We start from the raw sequence: 22,577 nt of genomic DNA on the forward strand, positions 1-22,577 counted from the left end.
TTTAACCTTTCAAAGGGAGGGCAAGCAAGTTATATATAATTTATTTGTAAAACTAGTATAAAATTGGAAGGGGAACATAGCTTAATTTATTTTCACATTTAGAATATCTGCATTAGTAATTCAGAATTTTGGTTTTATGATGCCTTGAGTTATCAAAAATTATCCCAAGGGGATGGCATATTATCTGCTTTGCTGCTTTTAAAAAATAGTTACTGTACCTAAGTGTAAAATGTTAAAATAGGCCAACTAGCAATTCCAAGAGAACTTAAAAATGTTGGTTTCTAGGAAAAAATCAAATGTGTTTTATCTGTCATTGTACATTTTTCAAGACACATAGTTCATTTTAAGGTACATTTCCTCACTTTTGCTTGGTCCTTTTTTTGTAGCAATTTTTTATTGTCTTTTTTTTAAGATACATAAATCATACAAAATGTTATATTAGAAAATATGAGGTTCCAATATACCCCACTCCTTTTTAAAAATTTATTTTATTCTTCCACCCCTACCCCGTTGCTTGCACTCGCTGTCTGCTCTCTCTGTCCGTTTGCTGTGTCCTCTCTGTGTCTGCTCATCTTCTCCTTAGGAGGCACCAGGAACTGAACCCAGGACCTCCCATGCAGAAGACCAGTGCCCAATAACCTGAGCCAACTCAGCTCCCTGGTTTGTTGTGTCGCTCATTGTCTTTACTCTTTGTGTCTCTTTTGTTGTATCATCTTGCCTCAGCTCACCACTCCTGCCCTCTGTGCTAGCTTGCCTTCTCCAGGAAACACTGGGAATGAACCTGGGACCTCCCATGTGGAAGCTCAATTGCTGAGCCACATCTGCTTCCCTTTTTAGTCTTAATACATTGTCATTTTTTACCACATAGACTTAAGCAATCGTAGTCATAGAAATGAATTTGATGGTATAGGTATAGCCCTAGCTTGGGCTAATTTCCCTGTTTACTGAAACTTTGGATAGTATATCTTTATAATTAGAAATGTTATGTACAAACCATAAAAATGTTCACTTATGAAGGCCATTATTATAGATGTGACACATAATTGAGAACTTGTGGGGAGCAGATATGGCTCAAGCAGTTGAGCACCTGCTTCCCACATGGGAGGTCCTGGGTTCAGTCCCTAGTGCCTCCTAAAAACAAAACAAAACACAACACAACAAGCAAACAAATGAAAAAACTGACTCAAGGGAACCAATGTGGCTCAGGGATTGAGTACTGGCTTCCCACATACAAGGTCTGGGGTTCAATCCCCAGGTCCAGTACCTAAAAAAAAATAAAAAAGAACTTGTGGTGCCAGTTTTTTTCTCAGTAATCTTTTGTATTAATATAAGTTCCTATGTAGATTTTATCATTGATAAGTATATGTCACAGATAGGTTAGCATTTTGAGAGCTGTGTTCCAGAGCTTGGAGGAGATGTAGTTAGATGTCTGAACTGTCTGGGTAAATGGTAAATAACTGAGAGCTGTGAATTATTTGTCCTTTGATTTCCAGGTCAACAAGAAATGGAAATAAAAGGAAAGGTGGATCTGCAGAGAAACCACATTCTCATTTGTTTACCACTTTCAGTACCTCAGGAGTTCTCTTCACATGTTTTGGGGCTGGGTACCCCAAAGCCATGCAAGACCTTCTTTGTGGTCTTCTTTAGCCATTTCCTGTTAGCTTCTTTTAGAAGATGCCAGTGATAACTACTTGCTTAGACACTTAATACCAAATCACAATTAAGTAACGCATATGTGATTTACATTTCTATAGAAAGTTGCACACTGTTCTTGCATAGTGGATTTAGAGAACTGTACCATTGTACTGTCAGAGACATGTTGGCCCTTTCAGCTTACAGCGTAGGCAACAGAATATACTGACCCTTTAAGCCTGGTATTGCTCTAGAAGGGAGTCATTGGTGCTGGATTCCAGGTTTATCTTTAGTGTATATATAACTGGATAATCCACAGGTTTGTGGGCTGGTCAAATTGGATTTGCGCACATATTATGAGCTTTATTGTCCCTTACAGTTATATGTATTTATATCTTTTTCACTAGATGGCAAGCTCTTATATTTATAATCATCTTTGTATCCTCCCATAAGACTTAGCAGAGTGCCTTAGTCATGGTAGATGCTGAATGCATTTTTATGTAGCTGAATGTATCACAGTTTCCAGTCGCATGAACTTTTCCTATCAAAGCAGTTACTGGGTTGTTTTGTTTTGTTTTGGTTTTGTTTTTGTTTTTTAACACAGCATATCTCTTTATTGTTTTTTTTAAAATGTTACATTCAAAAAATATAAGAGGCCCCCATATACCCCCCACACCCCTCAATCCATATCAGATGGGGTAATTTAACTTTGTATTATGATGTATTTTGAACATACACACGTAGACATAATAGTATGATGAACCCTTACATGCTCATTGCCCAGTTCTGACACTTGTCCCTCCATGGGCAAGTGTATATTTCTTAAACTATAACCCCCCATAAATATAGCCCATTTATATATAGTGAATTGTAATAAATTAAAACAAAGTTGTGAATTCATGGCTGGAGTACCTAAATCAATGCAAGTTTTATGTATTTTTGGTTTTGCGTTTTGAAAAAAGTTATATTTACATGCTTTTTTTGTGCTTGAAATAACAAATCAGCCCTGTGACATTAATATATATATATTAGTTATAAATTATATAGTAATAGAGAAATATAAAAATTGTGAGTTTTTAATTGGAAATTAATTTGGTGTGTTGACAGAGATGGAAGTCCTATTTTGGGGTGCATCCTTGCTGGTTTGTCTCTATTCTTAGACTGCATGTCTCAAATGGACTTTTGGGTACAATTCATATTGAGAAAGACAAGACTCTTGAAGTTCTTAGACATCCTGCAACACCGATAGCCCGGCACTCAGCCATTTTTTCTCAGAAGCAGCAGTCTTTACCAAGTACTGCATATCTCAGAGAGCCCTGGGTGGGTCCTGGTTTATGCTTGTGGCAGAGGCCATGAGTAACTGGGAGGAAGAAGTGAGTAAGCTTCAGGGAAGCCATTTTTGACACTTTGGATCTTCTTGGTTTTAAAGCACCATGAAATGGTGTACTTTCATTTTTGTTGGGTGATAGCAGATAAATTCTACTGAGACTGACATGGATGTTTATTGTTATCACCTTACGGGATCTGATAAATACCTGTTTCCAAAACTTGAACTAAATTTCAATTTATAAATTTATAAGATGTATAAAAGCATAATAATTGTAAAATATTCTTGAAATGCCCCTGTAAGTGACACTGATGTCCCATTTCCATTCTTGTAATAAATGTGTTCTGATATTAGCATGATATAAATGTTTCAAATACTCTTACAAGATCTGGCATAATATTTTTCCTCCAAAATGGATATTTTTCTGCTTATGAAAGTGATGAGTGTTTGTTTAAAAACAAACCAATATTAAAGTGTAGAATGTATCAAGTCCCCATTTCCATAGATAAACATTGCTTGCTCTCTTCCTCCATTCTCACTCATCTGTTGTTTCCTTCCTTCCATCTGTTTTTCCATCCTCCTCCTCTTCCTTACTTCCTTTTTATCTTTTTGCCTTACACTTTTTTTGCTTGTGTAGTTTGCTTTCTTTTTAAAGTTCCCCATACTTTCTAATGTGTATATATAAAAAATACTGCAAAAATAATTTTTAAGAGAGACTTGAATTTTTAAGGCAATATTTACTAATTGAAGAAAATTTGGAATATAGCAAAGTATTAAGAACTAAATAAAATCTCTTAACTCCTCAAGATAACAGCTTTTATGATTTTACTATTTTCTTTTTTCTGTGTTTACAGGTACATAGATGTGTAATATTTATAGTACATTTTACCACCACAGGTTACCACATCACCAGTATTTTTCCATGTTATTAAATATTTTGTATCCCAGTGACTGGCGATACCAAGACAATCGATAATATGGTTATACTCAATCTGAGTAGCTACTGTAAAGGCATCTCATGAGTTGATTATAGCAATTTCAAACTTTTAAGGAGTTTGGGTTTTTAAAAGATCTTACTTAGCTGTTTTGTGTGTGTGTGTGTTGTTTTTTTTTTTGCTGTTGTGAGATGAGAGAGACTCTTTGGGATGGGGAATAGCAGATTTTCTTAAGCATGATATTTTAACTTGTTAGACTACAGGTCTGTCTTTAAATTTTTTAAATTAAATTTTCAAACATGGTAAAAGTAGAGAGAATAGAATAATGAATTCCCATATACTCATCACCTATTTTTGAAACATTATCAAGACTTTTGCTACATTTGTCTTAGCTCTTTAAAAATTTCCTTTTTTCTCTTTGCTGAACTAAGGAAATTCCATATCATGTCATTTTACTTATACATACTTGAATATTCATCTCTAAAACATATGGTTGTTTTCCTTATATAATTATAGTTCATTATCATCTCTACATAGATATAGAAAAGTTCTTGATATCATCTCATATCTAGTCCTTCTTTAAATTTCTCTGATAGATGAAAGTTTTTTAACCTCTAATTCCAGTCTAATATTTGTATTCCTTAATGTTTTCATTGAAACAGCCACACTTCTTTTTCAGATTAGCGATGATGAACCAGGTTATGACCTAAATTTATTTTGTATACCTAATCATTATGCTGAAGATTTGGAAAGGGTATTTATTCCTCATGGACTAATTATGGACAGGTAAGATCTTAAATTGAGCTTTATTTTCAAGTGTCTACCAACTGTTTTGAGTAGTTGATATTTCAGCGTAAACTAGACCAGCTTGTTAGATAATACTTTCTATTTTTAAAGCCCTCTTTAACAAAATAAAGTCTTACTAAATATCCACTATACGTTGTAGTATAGGAATCTATAGGAATCTGTGGGGAGTACAATTCAGTAAACACTGATAGGAGACTGGAAGATGGTTTCTCAACCCTCAGCAGGGAAATGGGCTGAGAACTGAATAACACGAAGGTAAGGTCAGACTTTGATGATTATGCACATCTAGCTTGAAAGTTTCCCTCAAAAGAGGAAAAATCTGCCAGTCTCCTGTCTACATTCCCTCCTTAGGCATTGTCTCTGTACATATACTGTATGCTGATGTGCATATATACATATATATTTTAACATATGGATACATATGATCATCTAGTTCTAAAGTTTATTGGGCATATTTCAAATCAGTACAGCTAGATCTTCCTCATTTATTTTATGGTTACATAGCATTTCATTTTATGGATGTGCTACCATTGGTTTAACCAGTCCCATAATGATGGGCACTCAAGATCTCTACATTATTTTGCTCTGACAGACCATACTAGAGAGAAGGTTCTTTATACACATTTGGCCACTTGTTCAACTTTATTGGAGTGGGAATTCTGGGTCAAGGGGGAGGATATTTATTGAATATTTTGTTACTGCCTAATTATCCTCCAGAAAGTTGTATTTGAAGTTTATATTCCCAATGGTATATGAGAGTGCCCTTTTGCTCCCAATCTCTTCTAAAAGTAGATATTATCAGAGAAATTTCATTTAATCAGAGTTTGCTAATCTATTAAGTGAAAAGGATATATTTTAATTTGCATTTATCTTTGCTTTATGAAACAAGAGTGTACTTCATTGGAGCAAAGGATGTATTTTATGGAAGTTAAAGGCTTCAGGGGCATTATGTAAATTGTAAGACCCTTTTTCTTAAATTCCTGATTTTATTTCTATAGAACTGAACGGCTTGCTCGAGATGTGATGAAGGAGATGGGAGGCCATCACATCGTAGCCCTCTGTGTGCTCAAGGGGGGCTATAAATTCTTTGCCGACTTACTGGATTACATCAAAGCACTGAACAGAAATAGCGATAGATCCATTCCTATGACTGTAGATTTTATCAGACTAAAGAGCTACTGTGTAAGTATATTTAATATTATATGACTTTTTAAAAATATGGCAGCTCTGTGTTTTCCTATATTTTCTTTGAAGCTCTGTAAACTGTACTGACATGTCCATTTTACTTGGTTACAGGGAAATTTCTACCATATTCACTAGCAATTTATATCCAAGTGAATATTATCTTCAGACTAGTTACCTTGGGGGCTATGTGCTTATTTTAATGTGTTTTTTCAAATTCTTAAATATTAGTTTAATATTTTCTTTTTGAAATCCCTTTTAGGAACTGCTATTGGCTCAGGGAATATTCTTTGGAGTATACTTACGGGTGGGAAATACTTTGAAAGCTAGATTGGTTTGGGGTGGGGGGAGCTGTAAGTCATTTGGAACTAGGTCACATCAACAAGGTGGGTCAAGAACAGTTTCCCAAAATACATATGAAGCTAGAGCATTGGCACATTGAAGAAACCACTTTTTAAAATTGTTTTATGTTTGAAGAAACCACTTTTTTTTTATGATTTTGTAAAAATATTACATTAAAAAAACAATATGAGGTCCCATTCAACCCCACCACCCCCACCCCACCACTCTCCCCCCAGCAACACTCACTCCCATCATCATGATACATCCATTGCATTTGGTAAGTACATCTCTGGGCATCTCTGCATCTCATGGTCAATGGTCCACATCATGGCCCATACTCTCCCACATTCCATCCAGTGGGCCCTGGGAGGATTTACAATGTCCGGTGATTGTCCCTGCAACACCATCCAGGGCAACTCTAAGTCCCAAAGGCGCCTCCACATCTCATCTCTTCCTGCTATTCCCCATACCCATATCAGCCACCATGTCCACTTTTCTCACTCAACTCCAATGCCACCTTTTCTCTGTGGACCTTGGATTGGTTATGTCCGTGGCATTTCTATGTCCAGAGGAGGCTCAGATTACACATGGATAGTGGATGCAATCCTCCTGCTTTCAGTTGTAGGCACTCTAGGCTCCATGGTGTGGTGGTTGTCCTTCTTCAACTCCATCTTAGCTGAGTGAGGTGAGTCCAATAAATCAGATTGTAGGAGCTGAAGTCTGTCGAGGCTCAGGGCCTGGCTATCATATTGTCAGTCCAGAGATTCAAATCCCCTAAATATATCTTAAACCCCAACACCAACTACAATTCCAGTAAAGTAGTATGAAAGTCTAATGAAAAGAGATTCCATCTGAATCCAGTTTCATCATGCAGAAACACCACTTTTGATTTACCCTTTACTCTATATCACATGATCTCAAGTGCTTCAGAACAGTTGACACAATAGCAAGATTGACAGTGGGATAAAACAAAATCAGCAGGATCTTTACATGTGGATTTCATCATCCACGCTTTCTTTTGATAATCTGAATGTTTGGTTTTTATTACTTCAGATCATTTGTTTCTAGTTTCATGTTGTGAGTGTATTTCCTCAGAGTTGGTATTTTCCTTGAAAATGGGATTTTTCTAGCTTCTTCAAAGATTAAATGTCCATTCTTTGCTGTTTCATGGCCATCTTTGTAGAAACTTGACTTATGTTAAGATTTTATTGAGAATCATCTCACTTTTCTATGTGAAACTTATAATCTTTATTCTGTCTGTTAATCATTGATTTGCATGAACTGAGTCTTTGACCTTTTCCACATTTTCATCAATCCTGTGGGTAACTGAGCAACTATTTTCGTATTATCATTGATATTTTCCCTACCCCAGTAAAACCCTTTATGCCTGTACATTATGACATTATTAAATATGACATTATTTCATACTTAATAAGCTCCAGCTCTTTTTAACTTCTCAGAGTCTTAATTGAATTAAAGACTTGTTTAAACACAAAATTTGGACTTTCACTTAACGTAAGTTTCTTAGGTATTTTTATTTATTTTTTTGATAGCTTAGGCTAGTACTTAATTCTAGTCAGCACAACTGCTAGCACAAGAGAGAATGGCCAGCCTTTTATGTCTTGTTGCTTAGAGTTGAAACATGTACTTTTGTGTGCATGGTATGATTTATCTTTTTGATCTTCCTAAGCCACACACACACACAAATTCAATCTTCTTACTTGATGACTCATACTTTATTCTTTGAGTGCATTACACAAAATTTTCTTTCTTTGAAAAGCAAAAACAAGTAAAAAATTGGAGGTAGAGTTTAATATTTTCTTTTAAAAAGTATTTTATAGTTGCCAGAACAATTTGGAATGATAGAAACACTTTGACATTTTAAGTCTATTGTCTACTTTTAGTTTTTTCCCTATTTGTTTTAGATCTTAAAGTATTATTAAGCTGAATTTCTCAAATGGTAAAAAGCATGAAATCTTAAACATACACAAAGCATTTTTAGAATAATTTTCTCGTGGAAAAAATTAATATCTGTTTTATTTTGTGAAATTCTGTGTAGGTGTACTGCTAAATGTAGAAATCAAGAAAATTATCTAGATATTACCTGTAAATCTGAACTAATATCTCTATACTATTTTAATAATCCATCAGTTTGTCATGGAAGATACTCAGATATGCATATAAAAAACCAGGTGGGGAGCAGATGTAGCTCAAGTGATTGAGTGCCTGCATCCCATGAATGAGGTTCTGTGTTTGATCCCCAGTACCTCCTAAAAACAAAATAAGCAAACAACCAAAAAAATACAGCTCTCATTGGGTAGTTGATATAACTCAGTGATTAAGTGCCTGCTTCCTATATATGAGGTCCTGGGTTCAAATCCTGTACCTCCTAAAAAAAAACACCTAATAACAAAGAAACAAAACCAGGTAGCTTTATTCGATAAAACCATAAAATAAAAATTTAAAATTGTTTGTAGCATCAGTACCATTGAAAGAAATGTTCTGTGAACCGTGAAATGTTTCAAGAATATATAAAGAGCCATGACAGCATTATTACAGAGCATTTGATTTTTTTTAAAAGAGTAAGCAAGGGAGTAAAGAGTTTATTAAGAAACAAGAAAAGAAAAACAGTCCAGGTTCTTGACTATGTCACATAAAGCAATGTAAGGGCACACCGTAGGGTAGGCAGGGAGTAAAGTGTTTCTTGTAAGACAGTGCCTATATGCATGACCATGTTAAAGAAGAATGCAGAAAATGTTGGAGTGGTTTCTCTAAGTGTCTCTTAAAAGAAGTCAGTAGCTTTCAGCCTGACTTTTTTCTGTATGTACTTAATCAACTGAAGTATGCTCTTCTCTCCAGAACAAAGTTAAATGTAGGTACACTGCTTTGATGTTGACGTTAGATCTAAAGTTTTTTCCTGTAAATCTATCTGTCTGGCTATGTCGTGTGTGTGTGTGTGTGTGTGTATAAAACAAGTGAAGTGGTCCATGCTTTTCTCCTGCTTATTGAATTGAGATCATAGATGGGATGGAGGAAAAAAAATTGTTCAGCCTAAACTGGCAGGAGTGGAAATGTCTACTCTCTGTCATATAAGGAAACCTTAACAGAACTCGGGACAAAAGTAAACTTTCTAGTATTAAGCATCACACTAACTCTTCTGTCTTTTCTAGTGCTGTGTTGTACTAAATGGTATCTTTGATTTGATTAGAACAGTGCTGTCCAATAGAACTTTCTGAGATGATAGAAATGTTCTAGATCTCTGCTGTCTGTTATAGAGCCCCTAGGCACATGTAGTTGAGCACTTGAAATGTGACTTCTGCTACAGAGGAACTGAGTTTTTAATTTTAAGTAATTTAAATTTAAATGGCCTCATGCGGCTAGTGGCTATTGTGTTAGACAGTGCAGGCTTAGATAATCTTTGAGGGCCGTAGTTCATCAGCATTATTTTTTTAAACTGGCAATAAGCTTTGATTTTCAAGAAAAGGCTGGGCCACTAAGGGGATATAGAGCCAGGACTTCTTACCTCAGTGATATTCCCAGTCATATCCTCTTGGAGACCAGCCTTGTTTATTGGCCTTTCTGCTTCCTCTTCCATGGCCTCAGACTACCCAGAACCTTCCAAGCTGTTCTTTTCTAGCCCATTCACTGCATGCTTCCACGCAGCTTTCCTTCCTCTTTTGGTTATACCAAGCTGCAGTTCTTGATGCTACCTAGAGGTTTTCAGAATTCCTAGGGTTGGACATATAGGAACAAAGAAAGTTCTTTCCTGTTCCCATTCTTATTTTTTGCTTAGACTCAAGAGAGGTAGAGAAAACTGAAGCCCAGACAGTAAGGAGATGTATTTGCAGGCCCCAAGAGCTTGTCTGGCAATTTTATGTAGTTGACAGTGATACTCTGAGTTAAGGACAGATTGGGGTCTCTGGCTGGGAGAAGGGGATGTGATAGTAGGGGAGGGGAGAACAATTCTTGGTGGACTCTTCCCTCACCCGGGCCCGTCCTGTTATCTCAGAAGTGGGACTTGACTGTAATTAAAGATGAGGTGCCTGAGAGGCACTCAGTAATATAATGAAGTGGAGATAATGGTGGGAAGCTTCTTCCAGACTACAAGAAAATTCCTCTGGCCACTCAGCTGGGGCAATTGATCCATGGATGCTAAGTGCAGGCAAGTTGGGCACTTAACCTGTATTCCAGCACTATGCTATGCTGTGCTGTGCTATACTATACTATACATTACAAGTATCGTGTATTATAACAGTACTCTGAAATGAATCTTCTTTATTAGCCTCCATTTAAGAGTTGTATATTCATAGAAACATATTCTATGGAAGAAACTTCTGAGAGTCTTAAGCTAAAAGCCGTGGGGACAACAGGATTATGAAAATATGGATGCTAGTAGAGCAGCAGTGCCTTGCATGGTGAGAGTGTCCTTAGCTCTTACCCTGTCACCACAGCCTTTGGATCACATGGTTTTTTCCCCCATGATTCCACACCTGTCAGCTCTCAGATCTTCCTTGAGTCCTGTCTGTAAAATAGGATCCTTTCGAGTTGGACTGTAATACCAAATTTCTACAGAAGATGTCACCATTTCACATGATTTATAGCATAAATCATTCAACATGATTTCCCTCCCATGTAAAGCTTCAGTTTTTGTATGTGTTCTTTTTTCTTTAATCAATTCTGTATGTTCAAAAGTCTGGGTTTTAAGTTAATTAAGGGGTGTCCATAATTACCTTCCTTAAGATGAAAAATTTTAAGGGTTTTTTGATATCAGAAGCCTCACTTACATTTAGTTTGCAAAACTAAATGTATAAAAGTAAAACCTCCCACTATCCCCTCTTCTCACTATTCAGAGTTATTTGCTGTTGAAAAATTTTTTTAAATACTGAACAAAAATGCTTTCATAGGCAGCAGTGTTCTGCTACTTGGTGGTTTTAATTAGAGTTGTTCCACGTCCGTATGTATAGATTACTGGGTTCTCTTTTAATAGCTGCATGGTTTTATATTGTGTGGATGAACTTAATTTAAATGGTCCCCTGTTAAGGGACATGTTGGTTTTCAGTCTTTCTTTTTACAAAGCAGTCAGTACAGTGACATGCTTGTATATACCTCTGCATACTTGAGAATGTTTTTCAGGTCTCTGTCCCTGAAAGTGGGATTTCTGGGTCAAATGGCATGCACATATACAAGTTTAATAGGTATTGCTATTTGCTTTTCAAAACAGGTTGTACCAATTTGTTGTACCAATGAGACTGCTTGTTTCCCCTCACTTTTGCTAATGTATCATCAGACCGGTTTTGCCTGTATGTGGGTAGGTGAACAGTAGAATTAGATGGTTATAGTTTTTGACTCTCTGATAGGTTTCATTTCATATATTCTGGCTTTCTCTTCTGTAAATTGCCTGTTTGTGTTAGTTCTCTGCTTTCCTACTGGGTTCTTACAGTTGGAGTCTGATGTGTTATAGGAATATTTGTTACAGATCTTTTATTTCAGTTTTGGGTCATGCCATGCTTAGGTTTAACTCTTTCCAAGAATGTGAAAATATTCTCTGACATTGTCTTGCAATTTGCTTATGGCTTTATTTTTTACATTCAGATCCTAATCCATCTGGAATTAATTTTTGTGTATGCTGTGAGGTAGGGATAATACTTTTTTTTCCCAAATGGATAAGTAGTTGACCAAATACCATTTATTGAATAATTCATATCTTCCTTACTGACTTCAAATGACATCTTTATCATACATTAAATCCTCATTTGTTTCTGGGTCTGTTTCTGTTCCTTGATCTGTCTGTTACTTTGAGGGGGTACCACACCATTAATTTCTTTAGCTTTACGATGTGGTTTGCTCTCTGATAGGGCAAGTCTAAGCTCTTTTGCTCACCTGCTCCTTCATCCCAGTTTTCTATCTTGAATCCAGCACAACCAAATTATGCTTAGTATCACTACCAACTACAGTGGTAGGTGAGCCGTCCCCTTTGAAACTGCTGTAAAGCTCTCTGCAGGATTCTGTGGTAGCAGAAAAACTAGAAGCCAAAGAGGGGTACCTTAAATGACTACAGATGAAGCCTGCTTTCCCAGACTACGTAGAAGGCCACCTGGGCCTAAGACTTATGAGGGACCTCTCCTTGGAGTTAGGTATGATAAAAACCAGCCTCTACAATTTTCTCGACTCATGAGAATGGTACAAGGCCAGAACCAGACACCTGGCATGCTCATAACTTCCCTCATGGTTCAGCAGTGACCTTGATTGAAGATGGGTGGCTGCTGTAATACTGCCTGCTCGAAAATGGGTGTACCCTATCTTTATGACTTTTAAAAACATCCAGATCAGTAATGGCCAATGAAGACATTTTTAAGTTTTTACTAATCTCTAACTGAAAATTACCTAGTTATTCATTTCTAGAAACATACTTCTTATAATTCATATCATTTAGAATATCACAATGCCATGGACTTTAGATAGCTAACTTCTTAAATCTTCTAGCTCTTTATGTTTGTGTGTGTTTATATACACATGCACACACATATATTATATGTATTCTTTTAATTTTTTACTAGAATGACCAGTCAACAGGAGACATAAAAGTGATTGGTGGAGATGATCTCTCAACTTTAACTGGAAAGGTATGTATCCAGAAAGGGGTAGAGGGGGATGAAAAGAGTCACTTAATTAGTAACCTGTGCTTCCAATCAACCATTAAGAGGCAGTTTACATAGTATATCACTTGTAGTTATGTATGCACTTAAACTTGGCTTATTTAACCCTTGGAAGCCATCTAGGTTAAGAATCTTTCCCTAGGTCGCATAGCAAAGGCAGCAGAATGCAACATTAAACTTAAAAGCTCACGTTACCAGGTCCTGCTGTCTGCCTCAGTGAGAAAATAATTTGGTATTAAGAAGATTATCAAAAACCTGTCAGTTCAACTGCAGAGCTTCTAACACCAATTGCAAATACTGCAGTAACTCAGTCAATTCATTTTGACTCTTAACTACCCAGAGTTAGGCCATACTCAACAGGTTAAGGGCAGTCCTCTACAAGATTGTCTTTCAGGCACAAACCCGCACTTCTGACCATGGGTTACTGCTTCAGGGGTTCCCACCACCACCTCAGGTTCAATAACTCACTAGAACAACTCACAGACCTCACTGAAAAGTGCTATCCTTAGGATTATAGTTTGGTGAGAGTAAAGGGAAATAAACAAGAAGAAACCAAAAGAAGAGACCCATGGGGCAAGATCTGGGAGGGTCTCAAAGGCAAACTTCCCTGTCCTCTCCAAGTGGAGTCGGAATGCCTTGCTCTCTCAGCACAAGTGGCGATATATTTCCTCAGCCATGGAAGCTCATAGAGGTTCAAGTGTCCTGAGTTGATATAGTGTCTCATTACATAGGCATGCTTGATAGAATCACTGTCCACCTGGTTGAGCTCAATCTGCAGCCCCCTGTCCTTGGCAGAGTTCGGGCAGGTGGGTTGATATGATGTGGCTCAAAGCCCCAGCCCCACTAACCACCTGGTTGAACTTTCTGGTGGGGGCAGCCCCCACCCTAAAACTACAGGTGTGGCTGGCCCCTCCCTGTCATCTCCTTAGCATATGAACTACCAAGTATACACCTATTACAGGAAATTCCAAAGATTCAGAAGTTGCTTCCCTAGGAACTGAGGACAAAGACCAGCCAAGTTTTTCATAATCAATCCAGTCTATCATCATATGGTATGACCAAAAAGTCTCCCTGGACAAGGCTACCCAGGTTTGCAGGTTTACATTTGATCTTGTCAGGTTCCAAAACAGGCGTGCTCGCAGCAATATATGGCTTCACCCTGTCAGGCATCTAGTTTAATTGAACTTAACGACAGTGTTATCCTCCTGCTTTCAAGGTGTTAGTATAATACTGGATTTCATAACCTGTTTCTTCCTTCCTGTACCCTCGGATATTATTTCTCCTCTACGTTTGTCATTGATTTTTACCCAAACTTTTGAACCTTTGTGAGGGACCTTAGGTTCGCCCACTGTGCTGGACCAGATTGCCAGCAGCAAGACTAGCTTTGGAAGTGCCTCCTCCTCAGTCCACTCTCATCCATATAGGGGAGAGATACCCAGGCACAGAACTAGCGGGCTTTCTCAACCACTAGGCAACACTCACTGGCAGCATTCACTGTCAACACGAGTTTTGCCAGATGGGGTGAAGACACAATCCCTGCCCTCACCTACCATCAGGTACCAGGAAATCAAACACAAAGATTTAAAAGTCTACTTAGTTACAGTCTCTTGCTTAAGAACCATTCATGCTCCCAGAACTTGTAGTTGAAGCCTTGCCCTGTAACCGCTGCAACAGGTAGGAAAAGGAAATTGGAGGTGAGGTGATAAAAAAAGAAAAAAAACTGAGGCGGTATGGGGAAGATACATTGTAGTCATGCCAGCATCTTCCCTCAGTGGGAAGAACGACATAGTTATACCAGCATCCTCCCCACCCCTTTTCCTCAGATCCGCCAGAAAAGCAGAGCAGTCTACCCAGTCGAGGCCCTTCCTTGGCCGCCCTCACGTTGAGTGTGAGTGCACACTCATGAAGGCATATATGCTAGCCCTTCATGCCTTTATCTCCTGGTCTGAAGGAATGTGACTCAACTGTCTGAATTGGTTCGATATCTTCTGTTGTGGTTCTTTTGCCATATTTTGGTTATTTGCATCTACCACCAGGTCAGCAAGGACCCGGTCCAGAGTAAGTGCCTATTCCTGTCAGAAACCGATTGTAGCCTCCCGTGGCTACTGGCATCAGTCTGACTTGCCAGCAATGTGCAGGGCCTTTCCCCAGGGAATTTGCTCCATTACCAACTGCAGTCTCTGTGTCTCGGGTTGCCGACAGAACAGTTCTTATTGACATTTTGTGCCTCAGAGGATACAAGAGAAATATGTCTAGACTCAGCCCACCCCTGCATTGCTACAATCCCCCAGTGTCTACTCATTTCATGGACCCGGTGGGCACCTCAAGCAAGCACCCCAGGATGCCCAGCTGCAGGACCCAATCACCTTCTGGTTCTGATGGGCATTGATGTATCCTACAATAATGTACCCCTCTGGTTCCCGTAGTGATTCCCATAGAGCTGTGCCCTATACAGGCCTCCCTTTACTAGGCCAGTTCTCCATTGCCCTTCTGCCTGACCATATGGCCAGGCCATTGGCCACCGACCGTGCCTTGGTAAAAACCTAGGCATCCAAACACATAGCATGCGGTTCAGCCCACCAGGTTGATTGGTTTTTACCTTCTTCAATCAGGGTCTTTCTGTCTGCTGGCCTCAATGGCATGGCCTTCCAAACAGGATACTCTCCCATTACCTGGGAACTGCCATTCTTAAACCATCCTACCTTCGTTTCAGCTCTATCAATGTCCACGATTTTTACCCTGATGGGGTGAGTCCCTTGAATCTCTTCTCTGTCTTTCCCCATTTTCTTGTGGATTACTCTAATTCTCTTAGCATCTGTAAGACCCATAAGGGGAAAGCTGAGACAGCAAATCTGAGAAAGCTTCTTGGACTGTTTCTCAATTTTGCAGCAGTCAGGTTATATTGGGATGACCATTCCGAAGGGGCACCCTTAATCAAAGTATTTACCATGGCCTGGGCAAGGGGCATATTCAATGAATGAATGTCCGAATCATCATAAAGCCGATCCAACATGGCTTGCATAGGGAGCATATCAACTCCTCTTGGCATTTATAGGAGGAACAGGACAATCTCCCTTCTCAGGGTAAACAAACTTTACGTTGGCTTTTATCCAGTCCAGCAGGCTAGCGGTTTCCTTGGGAATGACCTGTCATATGCTTGGATCAGGTATAGCCTGATCTGGATTGTTCTTTAGTGAGTTCTGGGACCTCCCTCAACCCAAACATGCCCTTCTACTCTGCAGCATTCCAAACCGCAGATCCTGTCCCTCAGTGAGTCACTCTCACAATCCATTTTAGTAAAGGTTCTTCAGGAAGCTGGTGTTACCAGTCCCCAAAATGAAATGGCTCCTTCAAGCTCTACCCCTAGTTTCAATGGCTTCCTGGGTTTGCCCTTCTCCCAGCTGGACGACCTCTTGGTGATCAGAGGTCAAGGAGGCTTTTTGTCCCTTTGACAGTGGCCCTGAGGCCAAAATCTCAGCTTGGCCCAGCTTCAGGACTGCCCCAGGCACTCCCTTTTACTTGCTTGTTAGCTAGTACCAGTAACAAAAACCAACGAATTGTATGTTTTGCTTTTTTACTTACTACTTTGCATTTCCTTATGTATGCAATGAGCCATCTTCTCCGGGGATTGGGTCTACTGCTGTTTCCAAATTCAAAACACATAAATAGGGAGGGGGAGTCCCTCTTTTTAGAAATAGACTCACACATAGTTTCTTAAAAGAGAAGCAGAATAGTGTTGTAGCTGATAGTGTATGCTCCGGAGCCTGGCAGCTTTGACTCAAATCCTGGCTCTGTACTTCTATCTTTTTTATTTTTTTAAAGATTTATTTATTTCCCCCGCCCCCATTGTCTGTTCTCTGTGTCTATTTGCTGCGTGGTCATCTTCTTTGTCTGCTTCTCTTGTCAGCGGCACATGAATCTGTGTCTCTTCGTTGTTGTGTCATCTTGCTGCGTCAGCTCCGCCATTCTTAGGCAGGCTGCACCTTCTTTCATGCTGGGTGGCTCTCCTTATGGGGCGTACTCCTTGTGCGTGGGGCTCCCCTATGCGGGGGACACCCCTGCGTGGCACAGCAGCATGGGCCAGCTGCACATGGGTCAAAGAGGCCCGGGGTTTGAACCGCCTCCCATGTAGTAGACGGAAGCCCTAACCACTGGGCCAAGTCTGCTTCATGTACTTCTATCTTGTGACTTTAGGGAGGTTACTTAACCTCTCTGTGTCCTATTTGTAAGGTGGAGATGATAATTGCAGCTACCTCCTGGAGTGAAGAGGATTAAATGTTCTAATGCAAGCAGAGCTCTTAGAACAGTTTCTAGCAGTTAGGACACTTAGTAAATTCAAACAGATTGCTATTTATTTTTTTTCTTTTTTTAAATTTTATTCATTTTGTAAAAATATTACATTCAAAAAATATGAGGTCCCATTCAACCCCACCACCCCCACCCCTCCACTCCCCCCCAGCAACACTCACTCCCATCATCATGACACATCCATTGCACCTGGTAAGTACATCTCTGGGCATTGCTGCACCCCATGGTCAATGGTCCACATCATAGCCCACACTCTCCCACGTTCCATCCAGTGGGCCCTGGGAGGATCTACAGTGTCCTGTAATTGTCCCTGAAGCACCACCCAGGACAACTCCAAGTCCCGAAAACGCCTCCATATCTCATCTCTTCCTCCCATTCCCCACACCCAGCAGCCACCATGGCCACTTTTCCCACACCAATGCCACTTTTTCTCTGTGGACCTTGGATTGGTTGTGTCCATTGCACCTCTATGTCAAGAGGAGGCTTAGATTCCACATGGATATTGGATGCAATCCTCCTGCTTTCAGTTGTAGGCACCCTAGGCTCCATGGTATGGTGGTTGACATTCTTCAACTCCATGTTAGCTGAGTGGGGTAAGTCCAATAAATCAGAGTGTAGGAGTTGAAGTCTGTTGAGGCTCAGGGCGTGGCTATCATATTGTCAGTCCGGAGATTCAAATCCCCTAGATATATCTTAAACCCCAGCACCAACTACAATTCCAGTAAAGTAGCATGAAAGCCTTGTGAAAAGAGATCCCATCTGTGTCCAGCTCCATCACGCAGAAACACCAGCTCCAAAGAAGGGCCAACTGACATGGCAGTGAACCCCATCAGATTGCTATTTAGAGAAATCGCAAAGAGGTTTTTTTATAAATCAGAATTCTTTCCCGTGTAGACAATTTTTTAAGCTGCCAATTATTGCTTACTTACAGGTACCAGGCCAGGTATGAATAATCTCATAAAAGTTTTCCAGCAATCCTGTCAGAGAGATATTATCCCCACTTACAGATCAGGAAACTGAAGCTCAGCAAGGTTAAAGGACTTGCTCAAAGTCACACAGCCAAAAGCAGTGGCGCTAGAATTTGAATGCAGGTCTGTCTGGCTCCAAAGTGCTTTCTTCCTCTGGCTTTTGGGTTTTAATTTTTAAATTTTTGCTGCTTATTGACTGAGTCTTTTTCAGAAGACTTTAACCATACCACAGTCGTGTAAAACTCTGTGCTCTCTTATTGGGGGCCTGCCAAATCAATACTGTCTTCCCTGACATCTTTTGAAAATTTCAAAAGGAGAAATTATAATCTGTTGACTCTTTTCTTCCTTTGACCATCCTATAAACCACTGCCAGACTGTTCCTCCTTCCCTTTCAGCATGCTTTGCCCATATTTGAAAGCCATTTGAAGTCCTCACTCCTATGATCAGTTTTTAGTGCTGGAAGGGGCCTAGCCTTCAAGGCCTGCTGTGATTTAGTTTGACCTTGCCTTTTCCACTTAATGGTTCTGTCCCACTCAGTTATGATCATAAACAAGTCCCTCTCTGGTTTTAAAGTAGCTCTTTTTCATAATAGTCACAATGAAGCATATTTATTGTGGAAAATCAAGAAATAGCAATGGCATAAAGTTCATTCTTGATGGTGGGATTAAGGATTAAACGATTTCATTTGTCTTTTTGGACAAAATGTGTGCAGATACATATGTATATAAGTATTTTCCCCCCATTTCTTCCAGCTAGTGATTGAGAATATGGGCTTTGAACCTTGAAAACATCACTGTTCAACTCCTCCTTCTGCCACTTTTGGCTACCTTTATGACTTTAGGCAAGTCATTTGACCACTGAGCCTCATGTTTTTCATTTACTCTGTTAGGAAGGTAGCTACTTGGCACATAAAATGGGCTGTGGGTAAATGGTAGCAGTTCTCATTCTTTTATTTTTTTAAACACTACTGGGTTCATCCTGTAGATACTACAGTTGTGTATTGGACAAATATTTAATTTCTCTGACCTTGACTTCATTGATTTGTATAAGGGATCTTATACTACTAAAAGCCTATGGTTATGACTTAATCAAGATGAGCATTTACTTAATAACAGAGCCAGGACTGAAATTCAGTTTCTCTGTCTCAGAATTCAGTGCACTCTTTCAAGCTAAAGCTCCATCGCATGGTGCAAATGAGTCATAGTTACTGATGGGATATGTTATCCTTCTGGTGTGCTAAGGTCGAGAACTACATAGTAGATGATGAAACAGTCACTTGAATAAAATTGATTTTATTCAATTTTTCTACAGCTTTAAATTGCAGAATCATTTGAAAAGGGACAAATTAGTTGTGGTATGAGGAAAGGAGGGGAACTAACTTATTAAGCATTCACTGCCTTATTCAACTTTATTATCTCATTTGATTCTCACATTGGCCTTATGAAGAGAGTATTATTCCCTTCTATGAATAAGGAAGGCCGTGCAGCTGTTAGTTGGCAGAACCACAATTTGAACTGAGAAATGCCTGACTCCAATATCTGTACTCTTTGCACTACACTGAGATATATCAGAAGTTATGTAGCCTTTTTTTCCTAGTTCATTAATGTGTTTGCATTCTAATTAGATACTGAGGCCTCATAAAAATCGAATGTGGTGGTAGTACTTAATTATGCTACTAGTTTGCTATGTGCCTTATATCTGTTTCATTTCCCTGCCCCTTATTCTGAGCCCCATTTTGAATAAAAAGTAAGTTTTCCCTGCCTGTAAATAGACTGTCAATCGACCACAATCATTTTGATCATTTACTCCTAATATATAATATATGTTTATAAACTGTATATGAACTACTATACTGAAGTTGCATATATTGTAAAACCCGTGTAAAAATATAGATTAAGCAAGGTGAGGTAAAAAAAGTTCTAATATTTCTTGCAACCCACTGGATCTTGGATGCCCTACTTTGATGTAACCACTGGTTTAGAAGAATTATATAGAACATTAAAATTCCGATGCTATGGTTATGTGACAAGAGTATAATGAGAACTACAAATAAACAATATAGCATGAATCTTCTTTTGGCAACAATTATAACCAATATGTGAAATGCCCCCTCATTCCTCCAACTACCATAAGTAGAAAGGATCCCTCTCTACTTTGGGAGTAATTGTTGGATGGTATTTTTTCTAAGGGTCCTTCCAGTTAAAAAATTCTGAGATGTAGAAATTAGGTAAGGGTTTATGGTGGGAGGAAGCATTACTATATTTTTTTAGTTCAAGAATGTAGACAAATTCAGAAAATGCAGAGAAAATGGGTTTTGGATTGGATTCTATATGGTGAGTAACTGCATGCTTTTGGAGTTATTGCACAAGTTATAGTTCTAAGAATGTTTGAGTTAAAAGACACATGAGACCAACTAGTTCAAGTTCTTCATTTTACACTTGGGAAACTGAGGCCCAGAGAAATTTCATGACTTGTTCAAGATTAAGTAAGTTAAGTAATGAAAGCCTTTTTAAAATGAACATATGGGTCAAATTTTATTTTTAAAAATTCCATTGCAATGAAATTTTCAGTGTTACAGAGTTCCAAATCCCAACAGATGGCCCACTTGTTTAAAGCAGGGTTTGATATAGTAAAGCATCTTAAAACAAGAATTTGGATAATTTCTTAGTTTGTTATGATGTGATTTGACATAATTGGAAACACTGACTCATTGTACTGATTTTCATTTCTCTTTGTCTTCTAGAATGTCTTGATTGTTGAAGTAAGTTCTGCATTTACTTTTAATACAGTGTTTATGATTTTCTAACTTAGTATGCACCGTTCTAAAGGTAAACCAGGGAAATAAATTTCTCTTCATCAATTCTAATGGTGGGCTTGTATTGTAAAGGAGTGAGACCATTTCTTGTAAAGAATATTTAATGTATTTTTTTTATCGGGTAACAGAAAAATTTTAATATTTCCTACCAGTCTCTTTTTTTGTTTGAAATTGTTTCATTTTTTAACATGTTATAATCAAATATTATATATATTTATAATTTAGTATCTTGCTTAAATTTTGTCTTATGCAATATTTGATACATAAAAAAGAATATTCATAATATCCGTACTATTTTCCATTTACTGTTATGTTCTGAAGTATTTTGTATGTAATAATAGCTCAATTTATCAAGTGGTCACTTTGTGCCAGGCACAATTCTAAGTGCTTTGAACTAACTCGTTTAGTTCTTAACACAACCATATGTGGTAACAAATTTTATTATCCTCATTTTACAAAAAAGGAAACAGAAGCACAAATATGTTAAGCAATTTCCCCAAGGTTACCAGCTAGGAAGTGGAATGAAGATTCAAATCTTCACTTCCCTTAGCTTGGCAATTCTCAAAGCGTGGTCCTCAGACCAAAAGCAGCAGCTGGGAATTTTTTAGAAAGGCAGCTAACTTCCTAAACCAAAATCTGTGATGAGGCCCCTCACACTAGACTATCACAAGTTCTCCATGTAATTCTGATGCACACAAAAATTTGAGAACCCTTGCTTTACTCCTAAATCACCTTTGCCTTAAGGCATTCCCTGGCTACCCTAAGAGAATCCCCACCTTGCCCACACAGGCATACAATTTCCTCTCCTTCCATATATATATATTTTTCCTGATCACTTATTACTGTCTAATGGCCTGTATATACCTCTTTATTTTTGGTCTGTGGTCTCCCTCTTCAGATCTTTCTGCCTTACTGAAATCTAGAAACTTCTGAAGCACAGCTGTGATCACACCGCCTACTCAGATTCTTTCTGCCCCCTTCAAATGTACATTACCAACCTCATTCTCCAGTAACTTGCGTGTTCGTTTTCTCTATACTTTTTCACTGCTTCCTAGAGCCTGTTCTCCCGTTTTTCTGCCCCTGGTTCTTTGTGTCTTCTTTCTCTTTATTTTTTTAAAATAGCAGCTTTATTCACATACCATGCCATTCATACATTTAAAGTGTACAGTTCAGTGGTTTTTATTATGTTCACAGAATTGTGCATGTACCACCAAAGTCCATTTTAGAACATTTTCATTGTCCTAAAGAGAAACTCTACCCTTTAGCTATTACCCCCCTATTCCCTGCCCCCCAACCGGAGGCAACCACGAATCTACTTTCTGTTTCTATAAATTTGCCCATTGGACCTATTGTATTAATGGAATCATACTACAATATGGGATCTTTCTGTGTCTGGCTTCTTTTACTCAGCATGATGTTTTCAAGGTTCATCCTTGCTGTAGCATGTATTCGTACTTCCTTCTTTTCTACTACTGAATAATATTCCATTGTATGGATATATGCCATATCATGAAATATTTTGAACTCAGGAAATGATATGCTCAACACCCACATATGCACCACAAAAGATGAACCTTTTGCCATATTGCTTCAGATCTCTGTGGG

The 22,577-nt window shown here is 38.5% G+C and overlaps 1 protein-coding gene across 2 annotated transcripts in view; it reads left to right on the forward strand.

Moving 5' to 3' along the window:
* The window catches only part of HPRT1 (hypoxanthine phosphoribosyltransferase 1), a 36,018-nt gene that overhangs the window by 3,051 nt on the left and 10,390 nt on the right, over nt 1–22,577 (forward strand). The window contains exons 2-5 of one of the 2 annotated variants that reach the window (XM_004474308.4): nt 4,574–4,680; nt 5,700–5,883; nt 12,783–12,848; nt 20,901–20,918. In XM_004474308.4, coding sequence (XP_004474365.1) covers nt 4,574–4,680; nt 5,700–5,883; nt 12,783–12,848; nt 20,901–20,918 — 375 coding nt within the window. The remainder of the gene's footprint in view (nt 1–4,573; nt 4,681–5,699; nt 5,884–12,782; nt 12,849–20,900; nt 20,919–22,577) is intronic. The other variant, XM_058292253.1, reaches the window with a different exon arrangement.

This window comes from Dasypus novemcinctus, chromosome X, assembly GCF_030445035.2.
Source record: "Dasypus novemcinctus isolate mDasNov1 chromosome X, mDasNov1.1.hap2, whole genome shotgun sequence".
NCBI lineage: Eukaryota > Metazoa > Chordata > Mammalia > Cingulata > Dasypodidae > Dasypus > Dasypus novemcinctus.